The sequence below is a fragment of the Silurus aristotelis genome, assembly GCF_946808225.1.
Source record: "Silurus aristotelis genome assembly, chromosome: 13".
NCBI lineage: Eukaryota > Metazoa > Chordata > Actinopteri > Siluriformes > Siluridae > Silurus > Silurus aristotelis.
Window position 1 is genome coordinate 22,966,257 of NC_139586.1, and position 24,273 is coordinate 22,990,529.

The 24,273-nt window shown below is 37.4% G+C and overlaps 2 protein-coding genes across 3 annotated transcripts; both read left to right on the forward strand.

Moving 5' to 3' along the window:
* The first annotated feature begins 669 nt into the window (after window positions 1-669).
* ppp1r2 (protein phosphatase 1, regulatory (inhibitor) subunit 2) lies at window positions 670-10,250 on the forward strand. 2 transcript variants are annotated; one of them, XM_083559457.1, is made up of 6 exons: window positions 670-1,284; window positions 3,713-3,820; window positions 4,562-4,645; window positions 5,242-5,342; window positions 5,822-6,001; window positions 6,564-10,250. In XM_083559457.1, exons 1-6 carry the CDS (start codon window positions 1,163-1,165, stop codon window positions 6,581-6,583), a joined length of 615 nt encoding a protein of 204 aa, XP_083415583.1. In that variant the 5' UTR covers window positions 670-1,162; the 3' UTR covers window positions 6,584-10,250. The 2 variants fall into 2 exon arrangements, with proteins under 2 accessions (XP_083415583.1, XP_083415584.1); XM_083559458.1 differs by having other exon boundaries at window positions 901-1,284; window positions 6,567-10,250.
* Window positions 10,251-14,025: 3,775 nt separating this feature from the next.
* ncl (nucleolin) lies at window positions 14,026-22,338 on the forward strand. Its single transcript, XM_083559170.1, has 17 exons — window positions 14,026-14,211; window positions 15,544-15,639; window positions 15,767-15,881; window positions 16,137-16,250; window positions 16,381-16,497; window positions 16,604-16,768; window positions 17,018-17,161; window positions 17,383-17,472; window positions 17,567-17,690; window positions 18,197-18,333; window positions 18,596-18,722; window positions 18,832-18,968; window positions 19,523-19,652; window positions 19,911-20,050; window positions 20,286-20,412; window positions 21,203-21,507; window positions 21,739-22,338. Exons 1-17 carry the CDS (start codon window positions 14,194-14,196, stop codon window positions 21,804-21,806), a joined length of 2,154 nt encoding a protein of 717 aa, XP_083415296.1. The 5' UTR covers window positions 14,026-14,193; the 3' UTR covers window positions 21,807-22,338.
* Window positions 22,339-24,273: the final 1,935 nt, after the last annotated feature.

The following is a 24,273-nucleotide window of genomic DNA, read 5'->3' on the forward strand; positions in this document are numbered from 1 at the left end:
AGCCAATTGAGCTGTATCATCTGGTTTCGATGAGATCTATAGCTGGGTATCATCAGCATAACAGTGAAAGCTAATCCCATCTTCTAATAATATTTCCCAGGAGAAGCATGTATATTGTGAAAAGCAGGGGTCCTAGAACTGAACCTTGTGGCACCCCATAATTTACTTGCATTAACCTGGCTAGCTCTCCATTTAAGTCTACAAAATGGTAACGATTAGACAGGTAGGATTTAAACCAGCTTGATGCCTGTCCCTGAATTCTAATGTAATTTTGTAAGCGATCTACGAGAAGATCATGATCTATAGTGTCGAATGCAGCACTAAGATCTAGTAAAACTAACAGAGAGATGAAGCCTTAGTCTGAAGCTAAAAACGGGTTATTGGTGATTTTAACTAGAGCAGTTTCTGTGCTATGTTGGGGCCTAAAACCTGACTAAAACTCTTCAAATATATTGTTTTCTTGTAAGTAAGAACATAACTGGGCCGAGACAATATTTTCTAAAATCTTAGACATAAATGGAAGATTTGAAATGGGTATGTAATTTGATAGTGTTTGTATCCAAATTAGGTTTCTTAATGAGGGGCTTAATAACTGCTAACTTGAGGGGTTTAGAAACGTGACCTAAAAATAGTGAGGAGTTAATAATATTCAGAAGAGGTTCACGAGCTGTATGTAACACTTTTTTCAGTAGTTTAGTTGGAATGGGATCTAACAGACATGTTGTTGATTTAGCTTTGGTAATAACATCATACAGATCTTCTCAACCAGTTCATCAAAAAAATAAATATTTTAGGTAGTAAAAATCTACTAATTTGAAACCCCCACTTTCATATTGCTTTATAACCACAGACTTTTTGGGTAAAGTTTAGCTCTAAACTGGTACGCTACTTCCGGTGACATACTTCCTGTTCCTTACTTCCGGCCGCCGTAACTCTGCACTTGAAAACCGAGCGACAGGAGTGTGTGACGGAGAGGTGTTGCAACTGTGTTTAGTCCGACATTTCAGTGCAAGACTGAGCCAAATCGGCTATTATTATTTGTGGATCCCTGGATTTGTAATTTGGATTACAGTTTTCTTATACAAAGCCAGAGCCAGCCCGACCACACCTGACAGAGCGTTTTTAAAGCGTTTCTGAGCGGCAGTAAAGGGTGTGAGAGGGCATGGCAGCTCCACGGCCCATTAAAGGCATTTTGAAAAATAAAGCCAGCACCAAAGTGTATTGTGAAGTTCCAGTGGAGAGCACAGAGCCCACAGGATCCGGCTTGACCGAGGATGATCAACAGTGAGTAACCTTAATCTGTCAGAAAAACAGAGGTCCTATCACAAATTTTGCGCAGATTTTCACCTAGTGCACTACGATGTTGTTATATCACTGGATGTCGTAGTGCGCCTACGGAGGGAGTATACAGGTATTTGGGATTGAACCGGTGTAAAGTGCAGTTAGCCATGGCTAGCCGGGGTGGTTCTGTCTTAGCTGACTCATCTTAGGTGTCGTTTGTTTTTTCGCATTATTTCGTACACGTGTAGGGCTTGTCGGGTGGTTTAAGGATGCTCACTGGTTAATCAGGAAGTTTTGGAGGTCATCATGTCAATACGAATTAGCTAAACGAGCCCGCTAACAGTGGATTCAATTGGATCGAGTGACTTTTTGTGACTTTGTGGGTAAATATAAACATTTCAGTGACAATACCCACCGACAATATATTATAATTATAACTATCTTTTTATGATTCAACAATATATGAACGCTAAGAATTTGTGCGGTTTTTGGATCCGAAAATAGGATGGTAAAAGAAATCAGGGCTGGTCGGTATGATTGACCTTTTGATTGAACATATGATATTAATATCGCGATGCATAACGATCACGTGACCAACGATATTTCGAGTTGTCTGGTGTCGCGTTTTTATTGCTCATTTGTGCACTCATTTTATGTAATAGTTTCTGTGCTATTGTTTTGCATTGTAATTAAATTGCGTGAAATTGTATTTGTTTATTGGGGGGGGAATGTGAGGGTTTGTTGCAGTATTTGAAGGTTCTGTGCATCCAAAAATGGTTAGGAATAATTCTTAGAGAAAGATCGCGATTAAAATATTCATTCATACAAAATATGCGTTTTGGATTGGACAAATTGGATTTGCCAGAGGAGTGAACATCTTCCATTATCAAACGATTTATGATTCAAATCCTGTTTCACTGAGTAATAGAGAAAAGTACTTGATAATTGCATTATTTTTTTTTATATGCATTCAGTAGCAAATTGCAATTACATAAATAATATATAATATAATGCAAGACCTAAATCTGTATATTAAAAGACATATTATGTCAGTGTCATATTCTAAATTGACTTTAAATGCTGCTTTTATTAATGACAGGTGAACGTCTGATCTGTTCATTGCCCATGATGTTTTATTTGGGTAATTGTGACAGCACTTCTTCTCTTCCCGGTTTTGTCCATTTGTTTTTCTCTCCCTGACGTGACATTGTTCTTAAATTGGTCTATTCATTTTAAAGGAATCTGGGTCATGCTGCAGCACAGTGTGTTTTAGTCTCGGGAGATGGAGATGCCTTTCCGTCTACACCAGAAAATTTGGGCATAAAAAGAGAGAGAAGAAATCCTTAGGGCCTTTTTGCACAGCCAAGCAGCGGTGCTTCTGAGGATGTGGTTGATTATGTTGTTTATTTTATAAATCCTTTTAAAGAAAACCTGTTATGAACCTTCCTACTCACTACATCTCATACGAAAACCACTGCCAGTTTTAATCCTCCATTATGGGCATTGTCCCAAACCACCCACTACTGGGCATTACAATGGTAAATAAGCCTATTTTGACATTGGGTCTACTGTTTATTCAGAATCACACACATATGGAGAGACTGAAACATATACTCACTGTTTTGGTGTGCCTATTTATATATATATATATATATATATATATATTACACTTCAGTCAGTTCTGTCAATATTTTAGAGTTGAAATATTGGAGTCATTTGAGTGTTCAGTTAAATCATTTCACTGATTCATTCAGGTTTGTCTGGCCTGATCATGTCTGAGCATGAAAAATATTATCTAATTAAAAACATTGTCTTAAACTTGCAAGAATCACAGACTTAAATCACTGTGTTGTTCCACATAACGACAGAGGAGCAAATGCTGGGTGCCACCAAAAATGTGCTAATTTCAATGCTGATCATTGAAGGACGGAGGAGGGAATCAATTTTTTTTGCTGAAAGAGTTGCTGCTGATTCAATAGTTGAATCGACAACCGACAAACACTTTACAACAAGAAATGTCTGTTGTAATAAAAATTCTGTACCGATTAACACAATGATTTGCAGGACGAAAGAATTGAAATGAATTTTCAGCCCTGGCTGTCAGATATACGGAAGCTAAGGGGAGAGATAACGGTTGATGTTCTCATTAATGCAGATATGAAGTGAAAATCGATTTAAAACTTTTATTAAATCTGTTTTTAATCATCATGTTTACTAATGCAAGAACAAGAAACAGCGCCTCAGTTGGGAGTTTTTCATGTTGTGAGGAAAATATAATCTTTCTATAAATAGCATGCGGCAGGATTTATTGTCTATACAGGTAATTGACTGGTTAAAGCTTCAAAGTGGAACAAAGAGCTCGTCTCTCGGGGGAATGTTCAGTTTGCATCACTGCTAATGATTTTTGCCGTATTTGGACATGTCGTTTTAGGAAGAAGTCACAGAAATGGGACGAAATGAACATCCTGGCCACCTATCACCCAGCTGATAAAGACTACGGTCTGATGAAAATTGATGAACCGAGTACGCCGTATAACCGGTGAGCATAAAGCGGATGACATACACTGTCTATACACACACACACGGCAATTTATTTAAGAGTGAACATTATTAAATGAGAAATATTGATAATTTTCAACGAGAAATAATAATTTATACACAATAGATACATCATAAATCTAAGAAAAAAAACAAAAAAGATTTAAATACTGATTGTCTTAAGTTCTCTCATAATGTTTAATCAACCGACCTAGAGTGGATTTTAAAAATGAATAAAAAAACAAAACAAACGAAACTCTATGTAAATTAGTACTAAACGTTTATTTATTTTTTTTATCAAAATAAAATTGATAAAAATGTGCTAAATGAAATAAATATGAATATATTAATAAATATTAAGGAAAATAAGACATCCATTCCAAGTAAAACAGAAAGTACCACACCTAATAAATAAAAACATCACATCTAAAATGAATAAAAAAAGAGACACTTTTTAAATAAACAGCACATGGCATCAGTGATTCACCTTTACTGTATAACACAACCTGGAAAAACTATTGGTATGGATTTTTGACTATCAGTGCCAAATAATTACTAAATAAATATAATTAAAAACTAAAACCAATTAATCAGTCAATCTCTATTACACATCATTAATTTCTCCTTAATATACACCCGATAAAATGTGTTCCTGTTGGTTAAGAATGGTAAGGACAATAACCAATGTCTATATTCTTCTATTTTTCCTTCTATTTCTTTTATTCAATTTTTTTCCCCCCAGGATGGTAGGTGAGGACGATGACGAAGAAGTGAACAGCGATTTAGAAAGTAACGCAGCTCTCACTGTGGACGACCTTACCAAAAAGTGAGTGTGTCAAATAAAAACCTTTTCGGCATCACGTCTTATCTCTAACCTAACACCCCTACCGAACAAAATGGATTGTTCCGCATTTAGTCTGTGATCAATACTTAAACACTCAATATGCAAGCAAGGTGACATTAGGGTTTGTTCCTGTCCTCTGTTCTCCTTATGCCATGTAATTAAAGCTACTGAATGTACGGTTTGGGAATTTTCGGAACTTCTACTTTTCTGCGAGAGGCAAGTAATAGACGTTCAATGAGAGCTTAGGGTTGTGTTCCAAACCACATTAAGTAGGATGCTTAATTGGTATAACACCAGCACTATTTAGTACAGTATGCCTTTTACAGCAGATTCCTGCAGCTCTGTGTTGGGGTGAGCCTTTGGTTGTACGATATTTGGGCATGATGTAAGATGGTGCATTTTTTGTATTTGCCAATTTGAGCTTCTTGGCTCTGATTATATCTGTCAGTGGTTATTCTGCAAAGATTTGTATTTAGATCACAGAGATATTTGTTTGTGTTTCTGTATTTATGATTTGGTGTATGTATGTATGTATGTATAATTTCCAATAATAAGTATTCCACTCTTCCTGTGTGCAGACTGGCAGCAGCTGAAAGTTCGGGTCCTCGATGTATGAGGGAGGAGGAGGAAGAGGAGGAGAGCAGTGAGGATGATGAGCAGCTCAGTCCTGAGGAACAGGGTGGGTCATCAGGATTGCTGTCTCCAGTACCAGTATTGCATCAAATCCCAGTTCTAAACTGCAGGTTCAAAACAAAATAGACAGGGAAAAAGAGAGAAACAATATGTTGAAATAAACTGACAGATTTATGGATGAACTGTGAGCAGAGGAGACAGACAGCGAGAGGGACAAAAGGGACAGACAGTTTGAGAGTGATGGACTGGACAGTTAGGTGCCATAGGATAGACAGACCAGGTAAATATATAAATAAAGACGCCCTCTACTGTCTACTACAACCAAGGCATGTCTGCTGCTTATATGTAATTAAATGTAATTCATTCTGGAGGTAATGACCAGTGCACCCTCACAGCCAGCAGTGTGAAAATGAAATATCCTCTGCTGACTCATTTGCTTTAGCCAAATGGAAACTGTACAACTCAAATACAAGTGAATAACTTTGGGGGCTTATTTGTGTCTTATTTTTCTTTTCTTTTTTCCAGCAAAAAAGAAGCAGTTTGAGATGATGAGGAAGATGCATTATAATGAAGGACTTAACATTAAACTGGCCAGACAGCTGATTGCCAGAGAGCTTGAGGAGGAAGAGGAAGATGAAGAGGAAGATGAGGAGATGAAGGATGACACAGAGACAGAGGATATTAATGTAGACCCTCCTCAAGATGGTAACCAGATTTTGATTATTAGTCAACAAGATTTATGGTGAGTTATTGGTAATGAACTCTTAATGGTAAGGGTGGTTAAGGCTTTGGGTTACTGATTGGAAAGTCTGGGCTTGTGCCGGGTTTCACCAAGCTGCCACTCTTGGGACACTTGAACAAGGCCCTTAACCTTTTGTGCTACATGAGTGCTCTGACCCCATGTTTCTAACATTGCTATGAATATGCAAAGAAAGAATTTCACTGTGCTGTAAAAAGTACACGTGACAAGTATAAAGCACGTTTCTTTCACCTTTTTCTTTCTATAATAATAGTGATTAGAATAATTACTAAGCAACCCTCATCTACTGAAACTTAGTTTATAGATAAATCATTATTGATTTTAAACTATGAATAAATAAACTATATGCTGTTTTTGGATTATGAGATCAATATTGGCCATGTCTGCTAACGTTAGGGTTGCCTCATCTCTTATAATTTAGCATCACACAGTGAATGTTTGTGAAAAACGTTGTGCAACATTGAAACTTCTCAATCATCATTACCGCTTCTATGTTCTTTATTTAAGCAGATTCGCTTGAGTCGTAGGCGAACAAACGTGATGCTTTGAGAAGAGTCTTGGAGGCTGTGATTGAGGACGTGCTGCTCCCTGATGTTCCTTTTGTATTCGACACGCGCTGCAACGCAAAACCACACCGACCCGCCGGCTGCTCCGCCTGTTGCCAAGAGTGTGTCGTGTTACTTTTGTCTCGCAAGAAACAAGGGCCTAAAGACTTATTAGAGAGGCAAAGTCATCAGCGATAAACAAGCCACTGCTTTTACATTATAAATTGTACACACACCCACCAAAACTGCAGCGTTAATACAAGCAAACAAATCCAAACGTATTGTGTACTACTCCCGCCTGAAGATGGCGTAATCAGTATTTTTTTCGTGTTAAGTTGGCGTCTAAAACAATAATATAAAGCTGAGTTATGCGTATAATCATTAATAATTTAATTTAAATTTAGATTGACATGGTTGTCTCCATGTCAGATGTCTCTACAAACACAAACCGAAGCTTTGCTCTCCATGTAAAAAAAATTAAAAACAGCTGTCAGTCTTGGTTGGTGGTTGGGCTACAAAAAAAACCCATCTAATGTACTAAAAGTACATTACTCAGAGCACACTAGCTAAATGGGATTTAAGCCAACGTGGGTGTTTAGTTGGCATTTGTACATTTATTTAAGCTTGTATTCCTTTGTGGCACCGCTGGATCACTAATAGTGAATCGGTTTTGAAATGGCGTCAAATATGGAATCATTTTTGTGCCAAACATGTTTAGGCTAACAAGCTTTTTTTTTTTTTTTTCCCCTCTGGAGCTTTTTCTAGTGATAATTGGAACTAGCAAGTTACAAAAAATATATATATATATGTAGCATTTCAGCAATTGTTTTCCAATGATCGCAAATTAAACGTTAAAAAATAGATTTTTATTTCAAAACTTTTCGAGGCTTTTTTTTTTTTTCAACCCCAGAAATAAAAAAAAACTTTTTTGTTTGAATCAATTAAACATGATTTGCTTCCAGGAACATGAAATTTTGCATCCACTTCCTCAGATTTTGCTTCATGTCCAAATCAAGATGGCGCCTCACCATGTCAATTTGCCAATCCTGAAAGTGTGGAGTGATTCTTAAACCAGCTTTTTACCTCAGATTATTACTATAGTAAAAGCTCATTCACTGGTGGGTTTTCCCACATAAACCCATTTAAAAGCGTGTCGACGTTGATACGATGATGTTTTCTGTGGGGAAACTTTAATTTCACTTTCTCTGGTGTCAGCCTTTTGTAACAGACAGAGATTAAGCTATATGTTTTCAGTAGAGAGATTTTTTTCCTGGTGGTTTATCTTTGTGATTTATCAGTAAAATGATATGGAACGGCATCAGCTTAATTTAAACTGAAATTGATTTCCTGAAACACTGAATGTAACTATAAACTGATAAATTATAATGTGATGTACTTTAATAAATGCATATGAATTATTAATTTATGGTGAATTGCTGTGGTATAAGAGGAATGAAACACTAAGAGGGGAAAAAAGATTTCATGATTGAATATTTTTGGCACTTAAATGACTCCATAATGAACTTTTGAGTGTTTGTGCTAAAAGGTTTAAACGTGGAAACTGTTCTTAAAGGTTGCTAGGTGTGCGAGTGAAATAAAAGGAACAGATAGAAATGACATGTACATGAAATCCTTTCGTTCTTTGGGTTTGGGAGATCAAGTTTTCTCCTCGTCCTTTGGCACTAGAGCTAACATAATTGATATGTAAACTAAACAGCAAGCCACCACTTTAGCATTGTGCATCCTGCATACCTCTGAAAGGGATTTTGTGTACACTTTATTTTTGACTGTTTTTTATTTGTACTGTATGAACAGCTAATGAATTTTGTGCTTGATTACTTGAGGGCTAATTATGTACAGCTGTGCCTGATCTTATGGATTTAATGGTTCATAACATTTGTCAAGGTTAACTGCCTAAACTGCTGAAGTTGAAAGGAATTGAAATCCCAAATGCTAGTTTGTGAGGATGTCAATAGAAAAATAACTAATTAACCTGACTGCTCAAACACACTGCTGTGTGTGCACGTTTGTGATGGAGAGATTAATACTTGCATTTGGAATGTAGCTGCTTTATCCTTAACATTTTTTACCTTTTTTTTTTTTTTTTCGTGTTTTACACACTGACTCTTTTCAGTCACACCAGTTTTCCTTGGCAATTGTTCAACAGCAGGTTTTCTTTTTTTCTTACTTTATATACATTTTGCATTTAAGTCTTAATTTCGTGTGTACTGATATTTATTATTATTATTATTGTGAATGTTGGTTGATTATTTTGCTGGGGTTCTGATATATTGATACAAAGTGCCACAGTTTGCTCTCTAAACTAGTTTTTACCGCTAACAAGCTCCCTAAAGTATGACGGAATAAAACCCAGCATCCAACAGTTCCCCTGTCCTGCTACACCCACGTCACCTGGTGGACATGCAAGGGAGTGAAGGGGGGGAGAATAAGGGAATATATATGGGTGTGAAATGGGACAATTGGAGTGATTGATGAAATGTCAGTGACTGTGTGACACTGTGTGAAAGAGGGAAAAAGAATGTTGATAGAGGAAATGTTTAAAAAAGCAAGTCCATAAAGAGTCAATGAATGAGCAAAGGTAAAAGGACAAAGGTAGCAAGTGATGGAGAGAATGTAGGATTAGGAGTACTTATTCAAATGAGTCTAAAATAAGATAGACTTCTCACACCGATTTCTGAATAAGACCGACTTTTATACTAAGTGCATGTCCTGTCCATTCCTAGACCTATCATATCCTTTCTTTTTCTTCCCTTAAATACTTTGCAGGAAGTCCAGATGTAGTCGAGTGTATAGACTTGTCTAATACCTGAAGTGTACTGCCTTTGTTTTGGCACAAATGTATATAATATGTGATGGAAGTCAGTCAACTTCTTCTATTCTTAAATGTGAATATACTATACTATACACTATAAAGATTAATAAGGAGAATGGTCACTTGGACTTATTTACAAAAAACAGTTTGGCTGACTTCCATTAAGCTTCAAGAGCCTGCAGAATTGAGTTAAAAAAAAGACTCAGAACATCAAACATGCCTGAAGTCCTACTCAAGCATTGGCACTCAGTTTATAATAGCAGCATATAATTCATTTGCCTTTTGGTATCCTAACACAGGAAACACTCATTGTTGTAAGTGTGCAGCGTGTGGGTGTATGAGAGAAAAGAAACAGCATGAAAGAGCAAGAACAATCTTTAGTGTTGCCAGTATTGCTGTGAGACACTTAAAAAAACACATTTATGAACTTAAGATCAAATAAAAGTGCAGGACACTTGAACAGATTAAGTTCAGTCTGAATTTCTGATCTTTATGAAATATTCTTTTAGTTTTGTTTTCTGTCCTGGATACTGAAGAAAAAAGAAATCTGAAAAATGTTTATCCATTACACCAGATTTTTTAAGGGTTTGTGTTTGTGAGTGGATGTAAGGAATAAAATTGGATGTAAAATCTTGTTTAATTCTGTAAATGCATCGGTTGCCTTTTATCTTCTTTTGTCCCCCTTTTATTTTATGTCCTGAGAAACAAAAAGCAGATATGCATAATTTTATTTTTTTTAATGAAGTGTGAATGCATGTCCATCATGACAAGGTGTTGATTATATGTCATTAATAAAATGTGTCAGTTTGACCTTTCAATTCCACTGATTTGATTTTGATTATTTATAGGAATTAATATTTTCCCAGAAACTGATATTGTGTTATTGTGATGTACAGAGATATTTTTTTGCTTTAATACATACAAATATGTTCAAACAAAAATTAAATGAAAAGGAAAAAGACAAAAAAAGAGAATAGATGACAAAGTAATATGCAGATTGAACAGAAGAGCTACTGTAGCCCACTGATGAAGTTTCTGCTTGCGCTGAAAGAAATCGAGGTGTATCCCAGCCAGATGCATATAGGGGTGCATATCTGCAGACTGGTCAGAGTGAAATCTTGAGGAACTTGACCATGAAGCAATAGAAGAAGGTGGTCTGGTCTGATTAATTAGATTTTCTTTTATATCATGTGGACAGCCGGGTACCTAAGCATTACCTAATAACTTACCTGAGAAAGATATCACATAGCGGAACTATGAGAAGAAAGCAAGCTGGCAGAGGCAGTGTGCAATGTTCTGCTGGGAAATCTTGGGTCCTGTCCTTCATGCTGATGTTACACGACGTCCTACTTTCCGTAACATCAGGTTACATGACAGTATTTCTTTATAGATGTGCCCTGCCACATGACAAAATTGTTCAGGTTTGAGGGTTCAGGCTGTTGATTTGGCCTCCAAATCTCCCAGATCTCAATCAGATAGAGTGCTAGTGGGATGTGAACGATCAAGTCTGATCCATTAAGAGCACTTGAACAATCTGGAGTAATGAGTCAAACACTGATGGATATCTATTCAAATTATCATGAGCCCAAAACCTTCTTTCCAACTAATTAAAATATTTTTTGCAAACAAGGCTACGAGTGTTATGGAAAGTTAGATTCAGGAGATTCTTTCATTATTTGTTCCTCTTCTTCTTCTTCTTCTTCTTCTTCTTTTGGCTTCTCCCATTAGGGGTCGCCACAGCGGATCATCCGTCTCCATACTACCCTGTCATCTACATCTGTCTCTTTCACTCCAACTACCTGCATGTCTTCCCTCACTACATCCATAAACCTCCTTCTTGGCCTTCCTCTTCTCCTCCTAACGTCCCTCCTCTGCAGATGTTCAAGCCTTCTCAATCGGGCTCTCTTACTTTGTCCCCAAAATGTCCTACATGCTCTGTCCCTCTAATAAACTCATTTCTAATCCTGTACATCCTCATCACAATGAAAATCTCAGCATCTTCAGCTCTGCTACCTCCAGCTCCACCTCCTGTATTTTACTTAATGCCACTGTCTCTAAATCATACATCATCGCAGGTCTCACCACACTCCTGTAAACTTCCCCTTTCACTCTTGCAGATACCCTTCTATCACAAATCACTCCTGCCACTCTTCTCCACCCATCCCACCCTGCCTGCACTCTTTTCTTCACTTCTCTAACACACTCTCCACACACTCCACTGCCCTCCCTCTCATTCACACACATGTACTCTGTCTTACTCCTACTGACTTTTATTCCCCTTCTCTCCAGCACATACCTCCACCTCTCCAGGCTCTTCTCAACCTGCTCACTACTCTCACCACAAATCACAATATAATCGGCAAACATCATAGTCAATGGAGACTCCTGTCTGACTTTGTCCGTCAACCTGTCCATCACCACTGCAAACTGGAAAGGGCTTAGAGCCAATCCTTGATGCAGTCCAACCTCCACCTTGAACCAGTCTGTAGTTCCTACTGCACACTTCTCTGCTATCAAACTGTCCTCATACTGTTACACTGCCCTCATGTCTTGCAACACCCTCACATACTTCTCTGACACACCTGACTACCTCATATAATACTCCTCTCTCGGTACCCTGTCGTACGCTTTCTATAAATCCACAAACACAAAATGCAACTCCTTCTTACCTTCTATATTCTTCTTAATCAACATTCTCAAAGCAAATAATGCACCTGTAGTGCTCTTCCTCGTCATGAAACCTTACTGTTGCTCATAGATGGTCACCTCTTCTCTCAGCCTGGCTTCCACTATTCTTTCCCATAACTTCATGGTGTGACTGATCCACTTTATTCCCCTGTAGTTACTGCAGGTCTGCACATCTCCCTTATTCCTAAAAACAGGTACCAGCACACTCCTTCTCCATTCCTCAAGCATCCTCTCACCTTCCAAAATCCTGTTAAACAATCTGGTTAAAAACTCCACTGCCTTCTCACCTAAACATCTCCAGGCTTTTACTGGTATGTCATCTGGTCCAACTGACTTTCCACTCTTCATTCTCTTAATACCTGCTCTCACTTTCTCCTTAATAATTCTATCCACTTTCTGCTTCACCACTTCAACATCATCCAACCTTTTCTATCTCTTATGGACTTTTCTTTCTTTTATGGTCAGTGGACAGTTTCATCAGCTGTTCAGAATACTCCCTCCACCTTCTCAACACACTCCTCACTAGTCAACACATTTCCATTTGTATCCGTTATTGCTCTAACTTGCAACACATCCTTCCCAGCTCGGTCCCTCTGCCTGGCCAATCGGTTAATATCTTTTTCTCCTTCCTTAGTGTCCAACTGCTCATACAGCTCCTCATATACCTTTTCCTTGGCTTTCACCACATTCTTCTTCACCTGCTGCCGCATCTCCTTGTACTCCTGTCTACTTTTCTCATCATTCTGTCAATCCCAATTCTGTTTTGCCAACCTCTTTCTCCTTATGCTTCCCTGCACCTCCTCATTCAACCACCACATCTCTTTGTCTTCCTTCCTATTTCTAGATGTCTCTTTTATCACTTCTGCAGTAGTTGCCCAATCCAGCACCTTTAGACCTTTTATGTTATCGATGAAATATGATCAGATAGAAACTAACATAAAATCATACACTACTGAAAGCAGCACAACAGAGAGTAAATCTAAGATATGAGGAGAATTGACTACTGGGAATAATTTAATAGATATTCATGGGGAAAAACCTTGATTCTGTCTTTGATTCTGAAAGTGTTAAGGGAAGCAGAGAAGGCCTTGCTCACCCTGACGGCCCACCTCTGGTTAAATCTAATAGTAGATGAATGTACTGCTGTGGGGTCCTGTTTGTGATGCACTAATAATGTCGCTGTTTCCAAAAGACAGAGATTCTAAAATGTTATTATTAACAATAAGAAATGAAATGGGTAAGTTTATAAGCATTAACTTGTGGTGTGAAAGGCGAATAGGTCCCCACAATGACGTCACTCCGAATTACCGTATTTATTTATTTGTATTTTTTTATAGGATCGCTTTTGGCTAATTGATCCGTACAGGAAACACAATTTGTACTGCGCATATGGACAAATGTATCTACTTCCTGTCTGAAGTATGTCGAAACAATTTAATGCAATATTAATAATACTGTACTAATTTACACTACCCGATGTACTGAAAATAATTTTCACTAGTGATTCTCTTGATATAAATACACATCTTTGGTGAAGTACATGAATTCGCGCACATGCTCAGTACAAAGCGTGTTTCCGGTACGAATCGAGTAGCCACAAGCCTCGCAATTTTAATGGATGAGGACCCGGATTCGAAGACGGTATTTAATTGGTCTACACAACTCCTCAGTTTTTTGTCGGGAAATGTAGTTCACTGGAATTTATTTTTTTATTTTCAAACAAGTCATTTAGACTGCAGGTAAAAATATTAGAGCATGTAATGTGTGCAAATAAATACTTACCTTTTTATCTGTTCAATATTTTTCATCATTGTAATTCTACTTGCTGATTAGTGGAATGTCATAGTAAAGAACTACATTTCCCATAATGTCCAATCGGGCTAGTTTGTCAAAGAGCTAACGGTAAGTGGGAGGAGCCGTTTTGAGGCGCTTCACCGTGCTGCTGCAGCGGCTCTCTTCCTATCCGAGTGCACACCAAGGCTGCTAGAGTGAACCACACGTGTGACTGAGCTACGGGGAAAAATCAGGTTCAACTAATTATCATCGTGTTTCAGCGAAACACATCGCAGCCATGGTGAAACTCGCGAAGGTAAGCATTTTTTTAATTGTTTATTTATTTTAATTGATATTGTGATTAAAATTCAAAATTAAGTCTTCGCATGTGCGTCTGCTTCACGTCGGAGTTTCAACTCCTCTCCATTTATCAGCTACCGACAACTTCTACATACACGTGTGCTTTATTACAACAAAATATTTTTTTCCGTCTATTGAGTCCATTTAATATAAAATGGCTACTAAAAACCTCAATACGCCACCATATTGCACTGCAAAAAGAAAAATGGTGGATTCAGATGTAAGCGCTCTTGGTCATGTTGGTAACAAGCGAGGGCTGAGTAGTAAATGGCGGCCCGTTGGATAGTTAGGGCCCCTACGTAGTTTGTATAAATTGGTAGCTCGTGCATGCTATAGGGTACGTGAGTAGGGACTGAGCCGCCATTTGAGACTCGACCCAAATCTGAACGTTCTGAACTTAAAATGGCCGATACTGGGCCTCGGTGCTTTTTATATGCAGATTTAGGTTAAGTAAAACTTTAGAATTTATTCGAGAATAATGTGATTAAAATGAATTGTATTGATTTTAGGGGTTTATGACTGTACGACACGATAAACGAGTTGTAAAATGTCACGTTCAGTAACTGGTCTCTGGGTCGCAGCTAATGCTAGTCGAGGAACAACCTCCGTACGGCCATATTATTAACTTCACACGACGTTTACAATTAAATAATATATTTCTAAGAATAATCAAATTTTTTGTGAAATTTTGCTTCGTTTAAGGAGAGCCGCGATGACGTAAAAATATGGCCTCGTGCGCTTTCACCGGCGCGCGCACTCGTGAATACGGTGCACAGTTTTGGAGGTCTTTCGATGTGGAAAATTATATTTAAATATTATCAATATATTTCAGTGCGTATTAATAACCGACATTAACACTGTATATTGTTTTTGCACTAGTGTGCGGCTTTAGCTTAGCATGCGATGCTACGCCATGCGTGTCGTGTGCCCACGTGGGTTTGGCCGTGATCACACGTGGCCTTTGTGCGCGGTCGTGTTTGACTCGAATTGTAGAACTCAAGATCATAAACGTGTAGATTATAAGGCACATCGTCTTAACATCATTTCATGAATTGTGCATGTCAACAATTTAAAAAAAATCTTTTTTTTTACTATGATGGTAATGTTTCTATAACGTACATACATGCATATGTTGATAGATAGATAGATAGATAGAGACCGGCATAGGCAAAAATATATATATATATATATATATATATATATATATATATATATATATATTTTTTTTTTTTTAGGTTCATGGGTATGTTGCTAAAAATGATCCTTTTTTTCTGTTTTGTTTTTGCAGGCCGCGAAAAAACAAGCGCAGCCAAAGAAAAAGGCTCCTCCACCACCCAAGGAGGTTGAAGAATCCAGTGAGGAGGACAGTGATGAAGAAGTAGCAGTGAGTTTGAAATAATCAATGTTGTGCATATTGATTGGTTTGTTACGTTGTTACTCAGTTTACTGTTGGGAATTATGATCAAAGTAGTTAATAATTAATTTTTCTTTTTTTAAAAATAATAATAAAGGTGGTTCCTCCAACTAAAGCTGCAGCCAAGAAGAATGCAGCTCCAGTCAAGGCAGTGAAGAATGGAAAAGCTCCGGCCAAGCAAGAAAGTGAAGATGATGATGAAGAGGAATCAGGTTGGTTGTGGGATTTTATTCAATAAAATAGAAATGGTTCAGGATAATTAAATGTCTGGGAAGATTATTTGCTACATTATTGACATGGCAGTAAGTATATTCTATGGTTGGAGTTGTTTTGTTCTGTTCCCCACACACTTTTTTCTGTTGTATTTAATTTTAAATCATATGTGCTTTCATTTTCATTCTAATTGTTATATTCCAGCATGAATTATCCATTGAGCATTTTGAATTTTCCCTCTTTCATTTTAATAGAGGAAGAAGCTCCTCCAGCTAAAGTGGCAAAGGCTCCAGCTGCAAAAGCAGCCACTGCCAAGAAAGCAGCAGCAGCTGAGGAGTCGGACGATGAGGACGATGATGAAGAATCTGGTTTGTGTCCTAACATTTAAAAATAGTTTACTCTATTTTAGAACTTATTGGTTCTAGTCTGATATGTTCCATCTACAAAATACAAGTTGCACTTGTATAGCTAATGTCTATTTTTATTGAATCTCTTCAGATGAGGAGCCACCCAAAAAGGCTACCCCTGCTAAATCAGCTAAGGCAACACCTGTGAAGGCCAAGGCAGCTCCTGCAAAGAAAGAGGAGTCTGAGGAAGATGATGACGATGATGATGGTACTGTACATGGATAATTGATATAGAAATAATTATTCTATGTAAATAAGTGTTTATTTTAGTGGATTGACCCTGTTTAATTTGAAATATTTAATTTGGTTGACAGATGATGAATCAGAAGAGGAGGAAGCACCACCCCCTAAAAAAGCAACCCCTGCTAAACCTGCAGCTAAAGCAACCCCTGCAAAACCTGCAGCTAAAGCTACCCCTGCTAAACTCGCCGCTAAAGCAGCTCCAGCTAAAGAGGAGTCTGAGGAGGAGGAGGAGGATGGTATGTGGATTTTAAATCATTTTATACATCACAAGAGAAAAGTGTGTATTTCTTGCAGTTGCTAAATATTTGGTAAAAAAAAAAAAAAAAAACCTCTACACCAGTGCACAGATGATGAGTATTTAGGGACTTAATACTGACTATATGTGATGTGGTGTTTGCTCTGATGTGCGTTTCGTCCTGTTTCACCTCCTGTTTGTGTTAAATCTGTGCATTTGTTAACATTTGCTGTTTTGAATACAGATTCAGAAGAGGAGGAGGAAATGGACACAACACCTGCACCAGCTAAAAAAGCAGCAGTGAAAAATTCCAAGGAAGAATCTGAGGAGGAAGATGAAGACGATGACGAGGAGGAGGAGGACGATGATGAAGAGGATGATGAAGATGACGAAGGTAAAAAAAAAGTGCCCTTTTTTGGTGCTTTTCTGTAGTTTAGTTTTCCTCCTAGTTATTAATTTTTGCTGATGCACAGATGATGAGACTCAAGGGACTTAATTCTGACACTTGATGATTTTTAAAAAATCTGATGTGCTTAGTACGTGAAATTTTTTTGCAAGTACATGGTTTTCTCTTATTTTTGCATTTATGTATCTATTTATTTATTTTTACTGCAGCTTCTCCGGTAACACCAGGAAAGAGGAAGGCAGAAGACAAGAAGGATAAAGGAACACCACCCTCTAAAAAAGCCAAATCCGATGGAGAATGTAAGAATCTTTTGGAGTGTTTAAATTAATCATGGTTTAGTAAAGAGAATTTATTGATTAGTTGAACTTTTTTTTTATTTATTTTATTTTTCAGCTTTCAGTTTGTTTATTGGTAACCTGAATGCTGATAAGAGTTTTGAAGAAATTAAAGAAGGCATCGGAAAATTCTTTAAAAAGGAGGGTCTTGTGATTCAGGATGTCCGTGTTGGAGGTTCCAAGTAAGTAAATTTTTGATTATCAAGGGAATTTTTTTTTATTTTTATTTTATAATGTTCTCACATTGGCACAAATGAAGTATGGTAAGTAGTTGCCATATAGTTGAGTAGAAGTATTTGCCTTATTTTCGCTGCTGCTCTTGCATGTAGTGACAGTAGGTCCAGCTAAAACGTGTATACAATTAAAGCAACTTTACTGGATGAGTTGATATGACTGTCTTAAATTAGATTTTTTTTTAGCTCTTAATTTTCCTTAAAAGTGGAGCGATAATAGGGATTTAGTTTTTATAATTGTATATTTTGTTAGAATTGTAAGACTAAACATTTCCAATAAATTTTTTTGTACACTGTTGTGAAATTAACCAAATTATTTTGACATTTACAGCAATTTGTATTGTAATGTGATCTGAGCATAGACATTGCAATGATTTTATTTTTTTTTTAAGCAAGAAACGGATTTCTTTCCCTTTTCTGGATTTTCTATTGCTAATTCTAAAACCCTCTTGCAGGAAGTTTGGTTATGTTGACTTTGCCACAGAAGAGGAGTTTCAGCAAGCCATCGGTCTTAATGGGAAAAAGTGTATGGGTCTGCCGATCAAACTGGACAGAGCAAGAAGTAAAGAGGACTCTCAGGAAAGCAAAAAGGGTAAATCTTCTATTTATAGTAACATTAGACATGCTGGAAAAATTGTCATCTGGTGTGTACAAAGTGATGAAAAATATTGGTTTTGTCAGCGTGCTTCTATTCAGTAAAGAAACCAGATATGATGAAGCTTTTTTTTGTTTCCTGAAAGCACTTTGTGTGTCTGTAGGGTTTAAAGATAGTCAAGTACTGATCTGGTTTCACAGTGGCTTAATCTGATTGGCTGTAAACAGCACTTGGCTGATTTTTATTTTAATGTGTGCAGAGAGAGATGCCCGAACGCTGTTTGTGAAAAATCTGCCATATTCTATCACCTCGGATGAGCTGAAGGAGATTTTTGATCAAGCTCTGGATATCAGGATACCTGTCGGCCACACTGGCACTAGCAGAGGGTAACGCACAATTAATCTAGAAAGCTCTAGTGTTAAAACAACAATCCAAAATACTGCACCTGGTTTACTTTGAATGCACAAATAATTGACTGTTTATTGTCTTGGGCAGAATCGCATATATTGAATTCAAGACCGAAGCAATCGCTGAGAAAATGCTGGAGGAGACACAGGGTTCAGATGTTCAGGGCCGATCCATCATGGTGGACTTCACAGGTGCCAAAAGCCGACAGAGTGGCAAAGGACCAGGTGGGTTTGGCTTCCAAACATGTGCACATTATTCTTGATTTTCTTCATATATATGGGTTATTTATCTACACATGCAGGTAGTCACTTGTACTCAAACAATTGTGAAACAGTAGGATGGAATTATGCAGCCTGAGCAGTTTTTTTACTTATCTTTTGTGTGTAAATGGGTTAAAAAGCTATCTGAATGCAAAGCAATTTAGGCTAAAGAGCATGACACCTATTATAGTACCCTGTATAAACAGCTATTCTGAAACATTTTTTTACTAACCATGAAGGTAATTGAATATCATGCTCCTACTTTAGTATTCTAATGTAGACTTTGAAATTTTAAGATTGGAATCACTGGCTAACTGTTCAGTTGCCAACCAACTGTTAATGTACCGCAGGATGAACACTTTGTGTGATTCCCTATGTGGCTCTTTAAGATAGTCAAGTCCTGATGTGGCTGTATGCAGTTAGCTCTAAATACGACTGCGTTCTCAGTGGAACAAGGGGCAGAACATCGTTTTTGGACATGAATTGCATCAATAATTGTTCTAATTTTCTCCCTTCAGCTTCAGCTCCTGCAAACAAGGTTCTGGTTGTAAATAATCTGGCATTCAGTGCTACAGAGGATTCTCTGCAGAGTGTGTTTGAGAAAGCAGTCTCTATCAGAATACCACAGAATAATGGCCGGCCGAAGGGGTAAGTGCCTTCAGAATCTAAATTTTTTAACTCAATTTGATTAAATAATAAAAAAAAATCTTTACAATTTGCCGTCACACAACAGGTAATTGAACAGTAATGCCACATATGATGAACATTTTGTCTATCTGAATTCCCATGTTGCTTTTTACGATAGTCAAGTACTGATGTGGCATTATACGATCATTACACTGTAAATGATCTGCAGTTCGGTCATAGTCTCCTAATGAACAGATCATAATGCGTGTGCATTTTCAGGTATGCCTTTGTCGAGTTCGAAAACACAGATGATGCCAAGGAGGCGATGGATTCATGCAACAACACAGATATTGATGGCAGGAGCATCAGACTGGAGTTCAGCCAGAGTAGAGGAGAAGGAGGTGGACGAGGAGGATCAGGTTAGTGTGACCAACACCTGTTCTCTTAAGGAAATAGATTTTTTGATTAAGAAGTTTTTTTTTTTTTTTTTTTTAAATAAAGCAATAAATCTGTATTACAGCAATAAGCCATGCTGATTTATTTTTATTGTTTAAAAAGTAGGATTTTTTTAAATGCACATTGGTTTATTTTTTAGCTGTGATATAAGCTGATGGCATTAGATGAATAAAAACATGTTTTTCTTTCTTTCTACAGGACCCACAAAAACTCTGTTTGTCAAAGGCCTGTCAGATGACACAACGGACCACACTCTGAGGGATGCATTTGAGGGTGCTGTCGCTGCCAGAATCGCCACAGATAAAGATACAGGATCCAGTAAAGGGTAAGAAGTCTCATTTATTATTGTAGTTGCACTTTGTGTTCTTTATAGACCTGCAGACCCCCCTTCAAAAAAAATATTTAAAAAAAGGTAGCAGAAATGAACTTCTCTTTGTGGTTTTATTGTACCTGTGCATGATAATTTAGTTCCCTGAGTGTTAGTGTTAAATTGCCATTATCTTCTCATGAGCTCCTCTCTGTCTGATGGTGGCTGAGTATGGATTCGCACGAGAAGTAGATTCACATTCACATTACTACGAGTCTCTCCTCTATGCTGGGAGTTGCTTATGTCTGATGTGAGACAACTGACCGTAACACATTTTTACTGTTCATAACCTGTGCATGTTACAATGCAGCTGAACCATGTTGTTGAATTTATTTCACACTAAATCAGACTTGCAACTCCCTGGTTTATAGTAAATGCAATTTTTTTGTAGAAGTGGCAAATTTACAAGGTCTTGCACAGTGAACATATTAACAAAAAAAAAACATACCCTGGTATGTTATCAAGAAAGATAATTTTAAACATCCTACTTATTGACTACAAAAGACAAATATATGCCAAGGAGATCGACTGTTTATAGATACAATAAACTAAAATAACAATGGCGGTCTTGATTTAAAGACGTTCCACAACCATGAATGTAACCATAAAGGGGCAGTGTAAGATGAGTATTAGGGGACTCTTGACATATTTTAAATAATTAGAAGAATCAGCTTTGGGATGGTAGCAGCACATTGCAGCTGCTGTCAACATACTGAGATGTAACCAAGGATTTTTTTTTTTTTTGCAGGTATGGTTTTGTTGACTTCGACAGCGAGGAAGATTGCAAAGCTGCAAAGGAAGCAATGGACGATGCAGAGATCGATGGAAACAGAGTGACTCTGGACTATGCCAAGCCCAAAGGAGAAGGAGGACGAGGTGGTGGACGAGGAGGTTTTGGTGGCGGTTTTGGAGGAGGATTCGGAGGAGGATTCGGCGGTGGCAGGGGAGGACGTGGAGGATTTGGCGGTAGAGGAGGAGGAGGAAGGGGGGGTGGATTTAGAGGTGGAAGAGGTGGTGGAGGACACCGTGGTGGAGGAAGAGGAGGCTTCAGAGGTAAATGTTTACACACTACATTATGAATACTTAACTATTTCCTCATGTTTTGTCCATGTTTAGCTTTGTAGTTAAAGTATCTCATGACGGATCACGCTAACTTCTTGAAACTTCAGCAAGGGCCTAGAAAGTATTTTCAATGAAGTATTTTCAATGGCAATGTGGCAGTAAAATATGACAAATATTTCAGTATATTTATGACTGTCTCTAATGTAATGATATAATTTTCAGGTGGCCGAGGTGGTGGTGGTGGAGGCGGAGCAAAACCTCAAGGAAAGAAGATAAAATTTGACGATTAAAAAATTCTTTTTTTTTTTTTTTTTTTAATATTTCCAAATAAATGGACTGTATTTCTGCTTGAATGGTCTTTTGGACATTCCAGTGTCTGTCCATCTGCCACTTCTTGCATTCTCAAATGTTCATCTGCACGCATCTTCATGTTTTCCCCAGTTTTGTGGGAGAAAAGTTGAATGTGAATGTTCTTTTTCTAATTTGTTGTTTTTCCATTTTTACTGGTTTTGTTAAATAACCTTATTTTTTTGCCCCTCCCTTTTTTTCTTTTTTTTTTTTTTTAAGTTTGCTTTAGGTGCGTGTTTTACCATAAACTGTACAAAGCATATTATAAAAGAGGAACGATTAAACATGCCCAAAATGTGGTTGGGCTTTTTGAAATCTAGTTAACTTGTGTACTGTCTTAAGTCTGTGTGCGTGTGTGTAGTTGCTTTGATCAGAAATGCCTCGATGGTGTGTAGATCAGTGTGTGGATATCTAACTACTTCAACAAATTTTTTACTTGTTGAAAATTTTAAATAAACTAAATGATTTGTAAAATTTGCGCGTCCAGTTTTTGTTAATTTATGAAGTGAGTGCCTGTGTGGGCAATTAAGTGCAGTTAATTATAAACATATACATTGTAATTGTGTTTAACGAGTTGGTTTGAAGGGAATTAAAATGCGACTCAAATAAAAGTACTGTTACATCAATGAAGTGTGTTCTGTATAAGTAAAGGCCTAAAAATCTAAAGGTGAATTGAAAATCGCGTTTAAAAAGTACACGGTTACTATTTAACAGCGTGGGTGGAGAATTCGGGTGTTTTAATTGAAGTAGCGCCTTTACAAGGAAAAAAGTTATTTATGATTGAGAGAAATTACAACAGCAGATTCAGAATGTGAACAACGCAGTGACTATTCAAAACTATTTTGATTGGACACTTTTCTTTCACAAACTAGTGTAATTGGCAGTGGTGGGAGTACACATGTAGAGTAAAAGTAGATACAGTAGGACTTCAGTAATAGAAAAAAAAATACCTGTAAAAGTACTTAAGTATCCGTAGTAGTAGTATGACTGTCACAGACTCTGTTTCAAATCAGCTTATATGAAAAGATGTAGCTCACCAACCTGTTAATAGAATAAAATACTTCAGTTAAGTATAGATACAGGAAAAAGTACAATAATGAATTAAAAATACGTTACGTTGCTGTCCACTACTGGTAATACAGTGGTTATACTACTGATGCTGATGCTCAAATCTAATGTAGCATCTGCAGATCTACTCTAAGATAACATCTTTTTCATATGACACAATAATAGAGTCCAACACTGGTGCTAACCAACATTAGAAATGTCACAATGATGCTACGCAACAGTACAACAATTATTTAAACTAAAGATATAAATAGTATTCACTTAGCTCAACATGCCTGCACAGGTTTGATGTGGTTTTATAAGCTGCCAGTTCAGTCGCCTTGGGCAAACAGTTTATACTGCATGCCAAAGCTGTGGCCTTTCTAGCATTTGAAGTCAAAATGGTCGTTTAAATATGGTCAGGGGTTTGTTTTATTAAAGCTAGACGCTTTCTCTTTCCGCTGCTGGGTCTGCATCACTGGAGTCTGTCCCCATCATTCTTTTCCTTGAGTTTAGCTCGTTTGTTCTCCGCCTATTGATCATTAAGTGCAGTAGTTTCCAGGGTGATGTCCACATACTTTTGGTCCTATAGTATTAAAGTAAAGGATGAGCAAAGCTGAAAATGTAGTACATTACAAAATATATTAGAATTATGTAGGTTAAATACATTACACATTAATAAGATTACACAGAGATGTTACCTCATCTGTGATATAAACAATTACGTCATTTTCAGCACAATCCACTACAGATTTACTCTATCCCAAATGTATACTCTTCCAGCTTTCAGAACTACACAGATTACATTATTTATTATAAAGCTGTTTGTAGACCACCAGGGACCCTATTAATCAAACTTGTCTATTCAACCTAATCTATTGCTTTTCTTTTAATTGAGAAATGTCATTCATAGGACGTGTTCTAGCCAATAACGCGTCTAAATTGGTCATGTGACTCTAAAGGCGCGACTTTTGGTCCAATCAAAAATCTCTCCTTTGTGTAATTGATGCATCCAACCGTTTATATTCAATTTTTAATGACATGTTTAACGTTTGAAAGGCGAGTCACTTGCTGCGTCTGAAACCACACCCTATCTCCTGTATAGTGCACTTTATTGGGTGTTGGCTATTTTTCTAGCAGTGTTTGAATTAATCTGTTCTTTCATTCACTTACCCTCAATGCGTAAATTCTTTGTACAATCACTAACAGACTATTGTTTTTTTTCCCCACACTGCAACATGATCTGGGGCAAAAGAAAATCTTCTTATCGGGAGAAGAGGTGCCGCTGTCTATCATGTGAGGCTGTTAAAACATACTTCTTGTTTCGGCTTCTCACATTAGAGGTCCCCACAGCGGATCATC

Excerpts from the sequence above, each read along its gene's own strand:
- ppp1r2 (XM_083559457.1), top strand. The coding sequence starts at position 1,163 with ATGGCAGCTCCACGGCCCATTAAAGGCATTTTGAAAAATAAAGCCAGC. Across the intron at positions 1,285-3,712 it reads TTGACCGAGGATGATCAACA|GAAGAAGTCACAGAAATGGG; the intron begins GTGAGTAACCTT and ends ATGTCGTTTTAG. Across the intron at positions 5,343-5,821 it reads GCTCAGTCCTGAGGAACAGG|CAAAAAAGAAGCAGTTTGAG; the intron begins GTGGGTCATCAG and ends TCTTTTTTCCAG.
- ncl (XM_083559170.1), top strand. Across the intron at positions 18,334-18,595 it reads CTCTCAGGAAAGCAAAAAGG|AGAGAGATGCCCGAACGCTG; the intron begins GTAAATCTTCTA and ends TAATGTGTGCAG. Across the intron at positions 21,508-21,738 it reads AGGAAGAGGAGGCTTCAGAG|GTGGCCGAGGTGGTGGTGGT; the intron begins GTAAATGTTTAC and ends TATAATTTTCAG.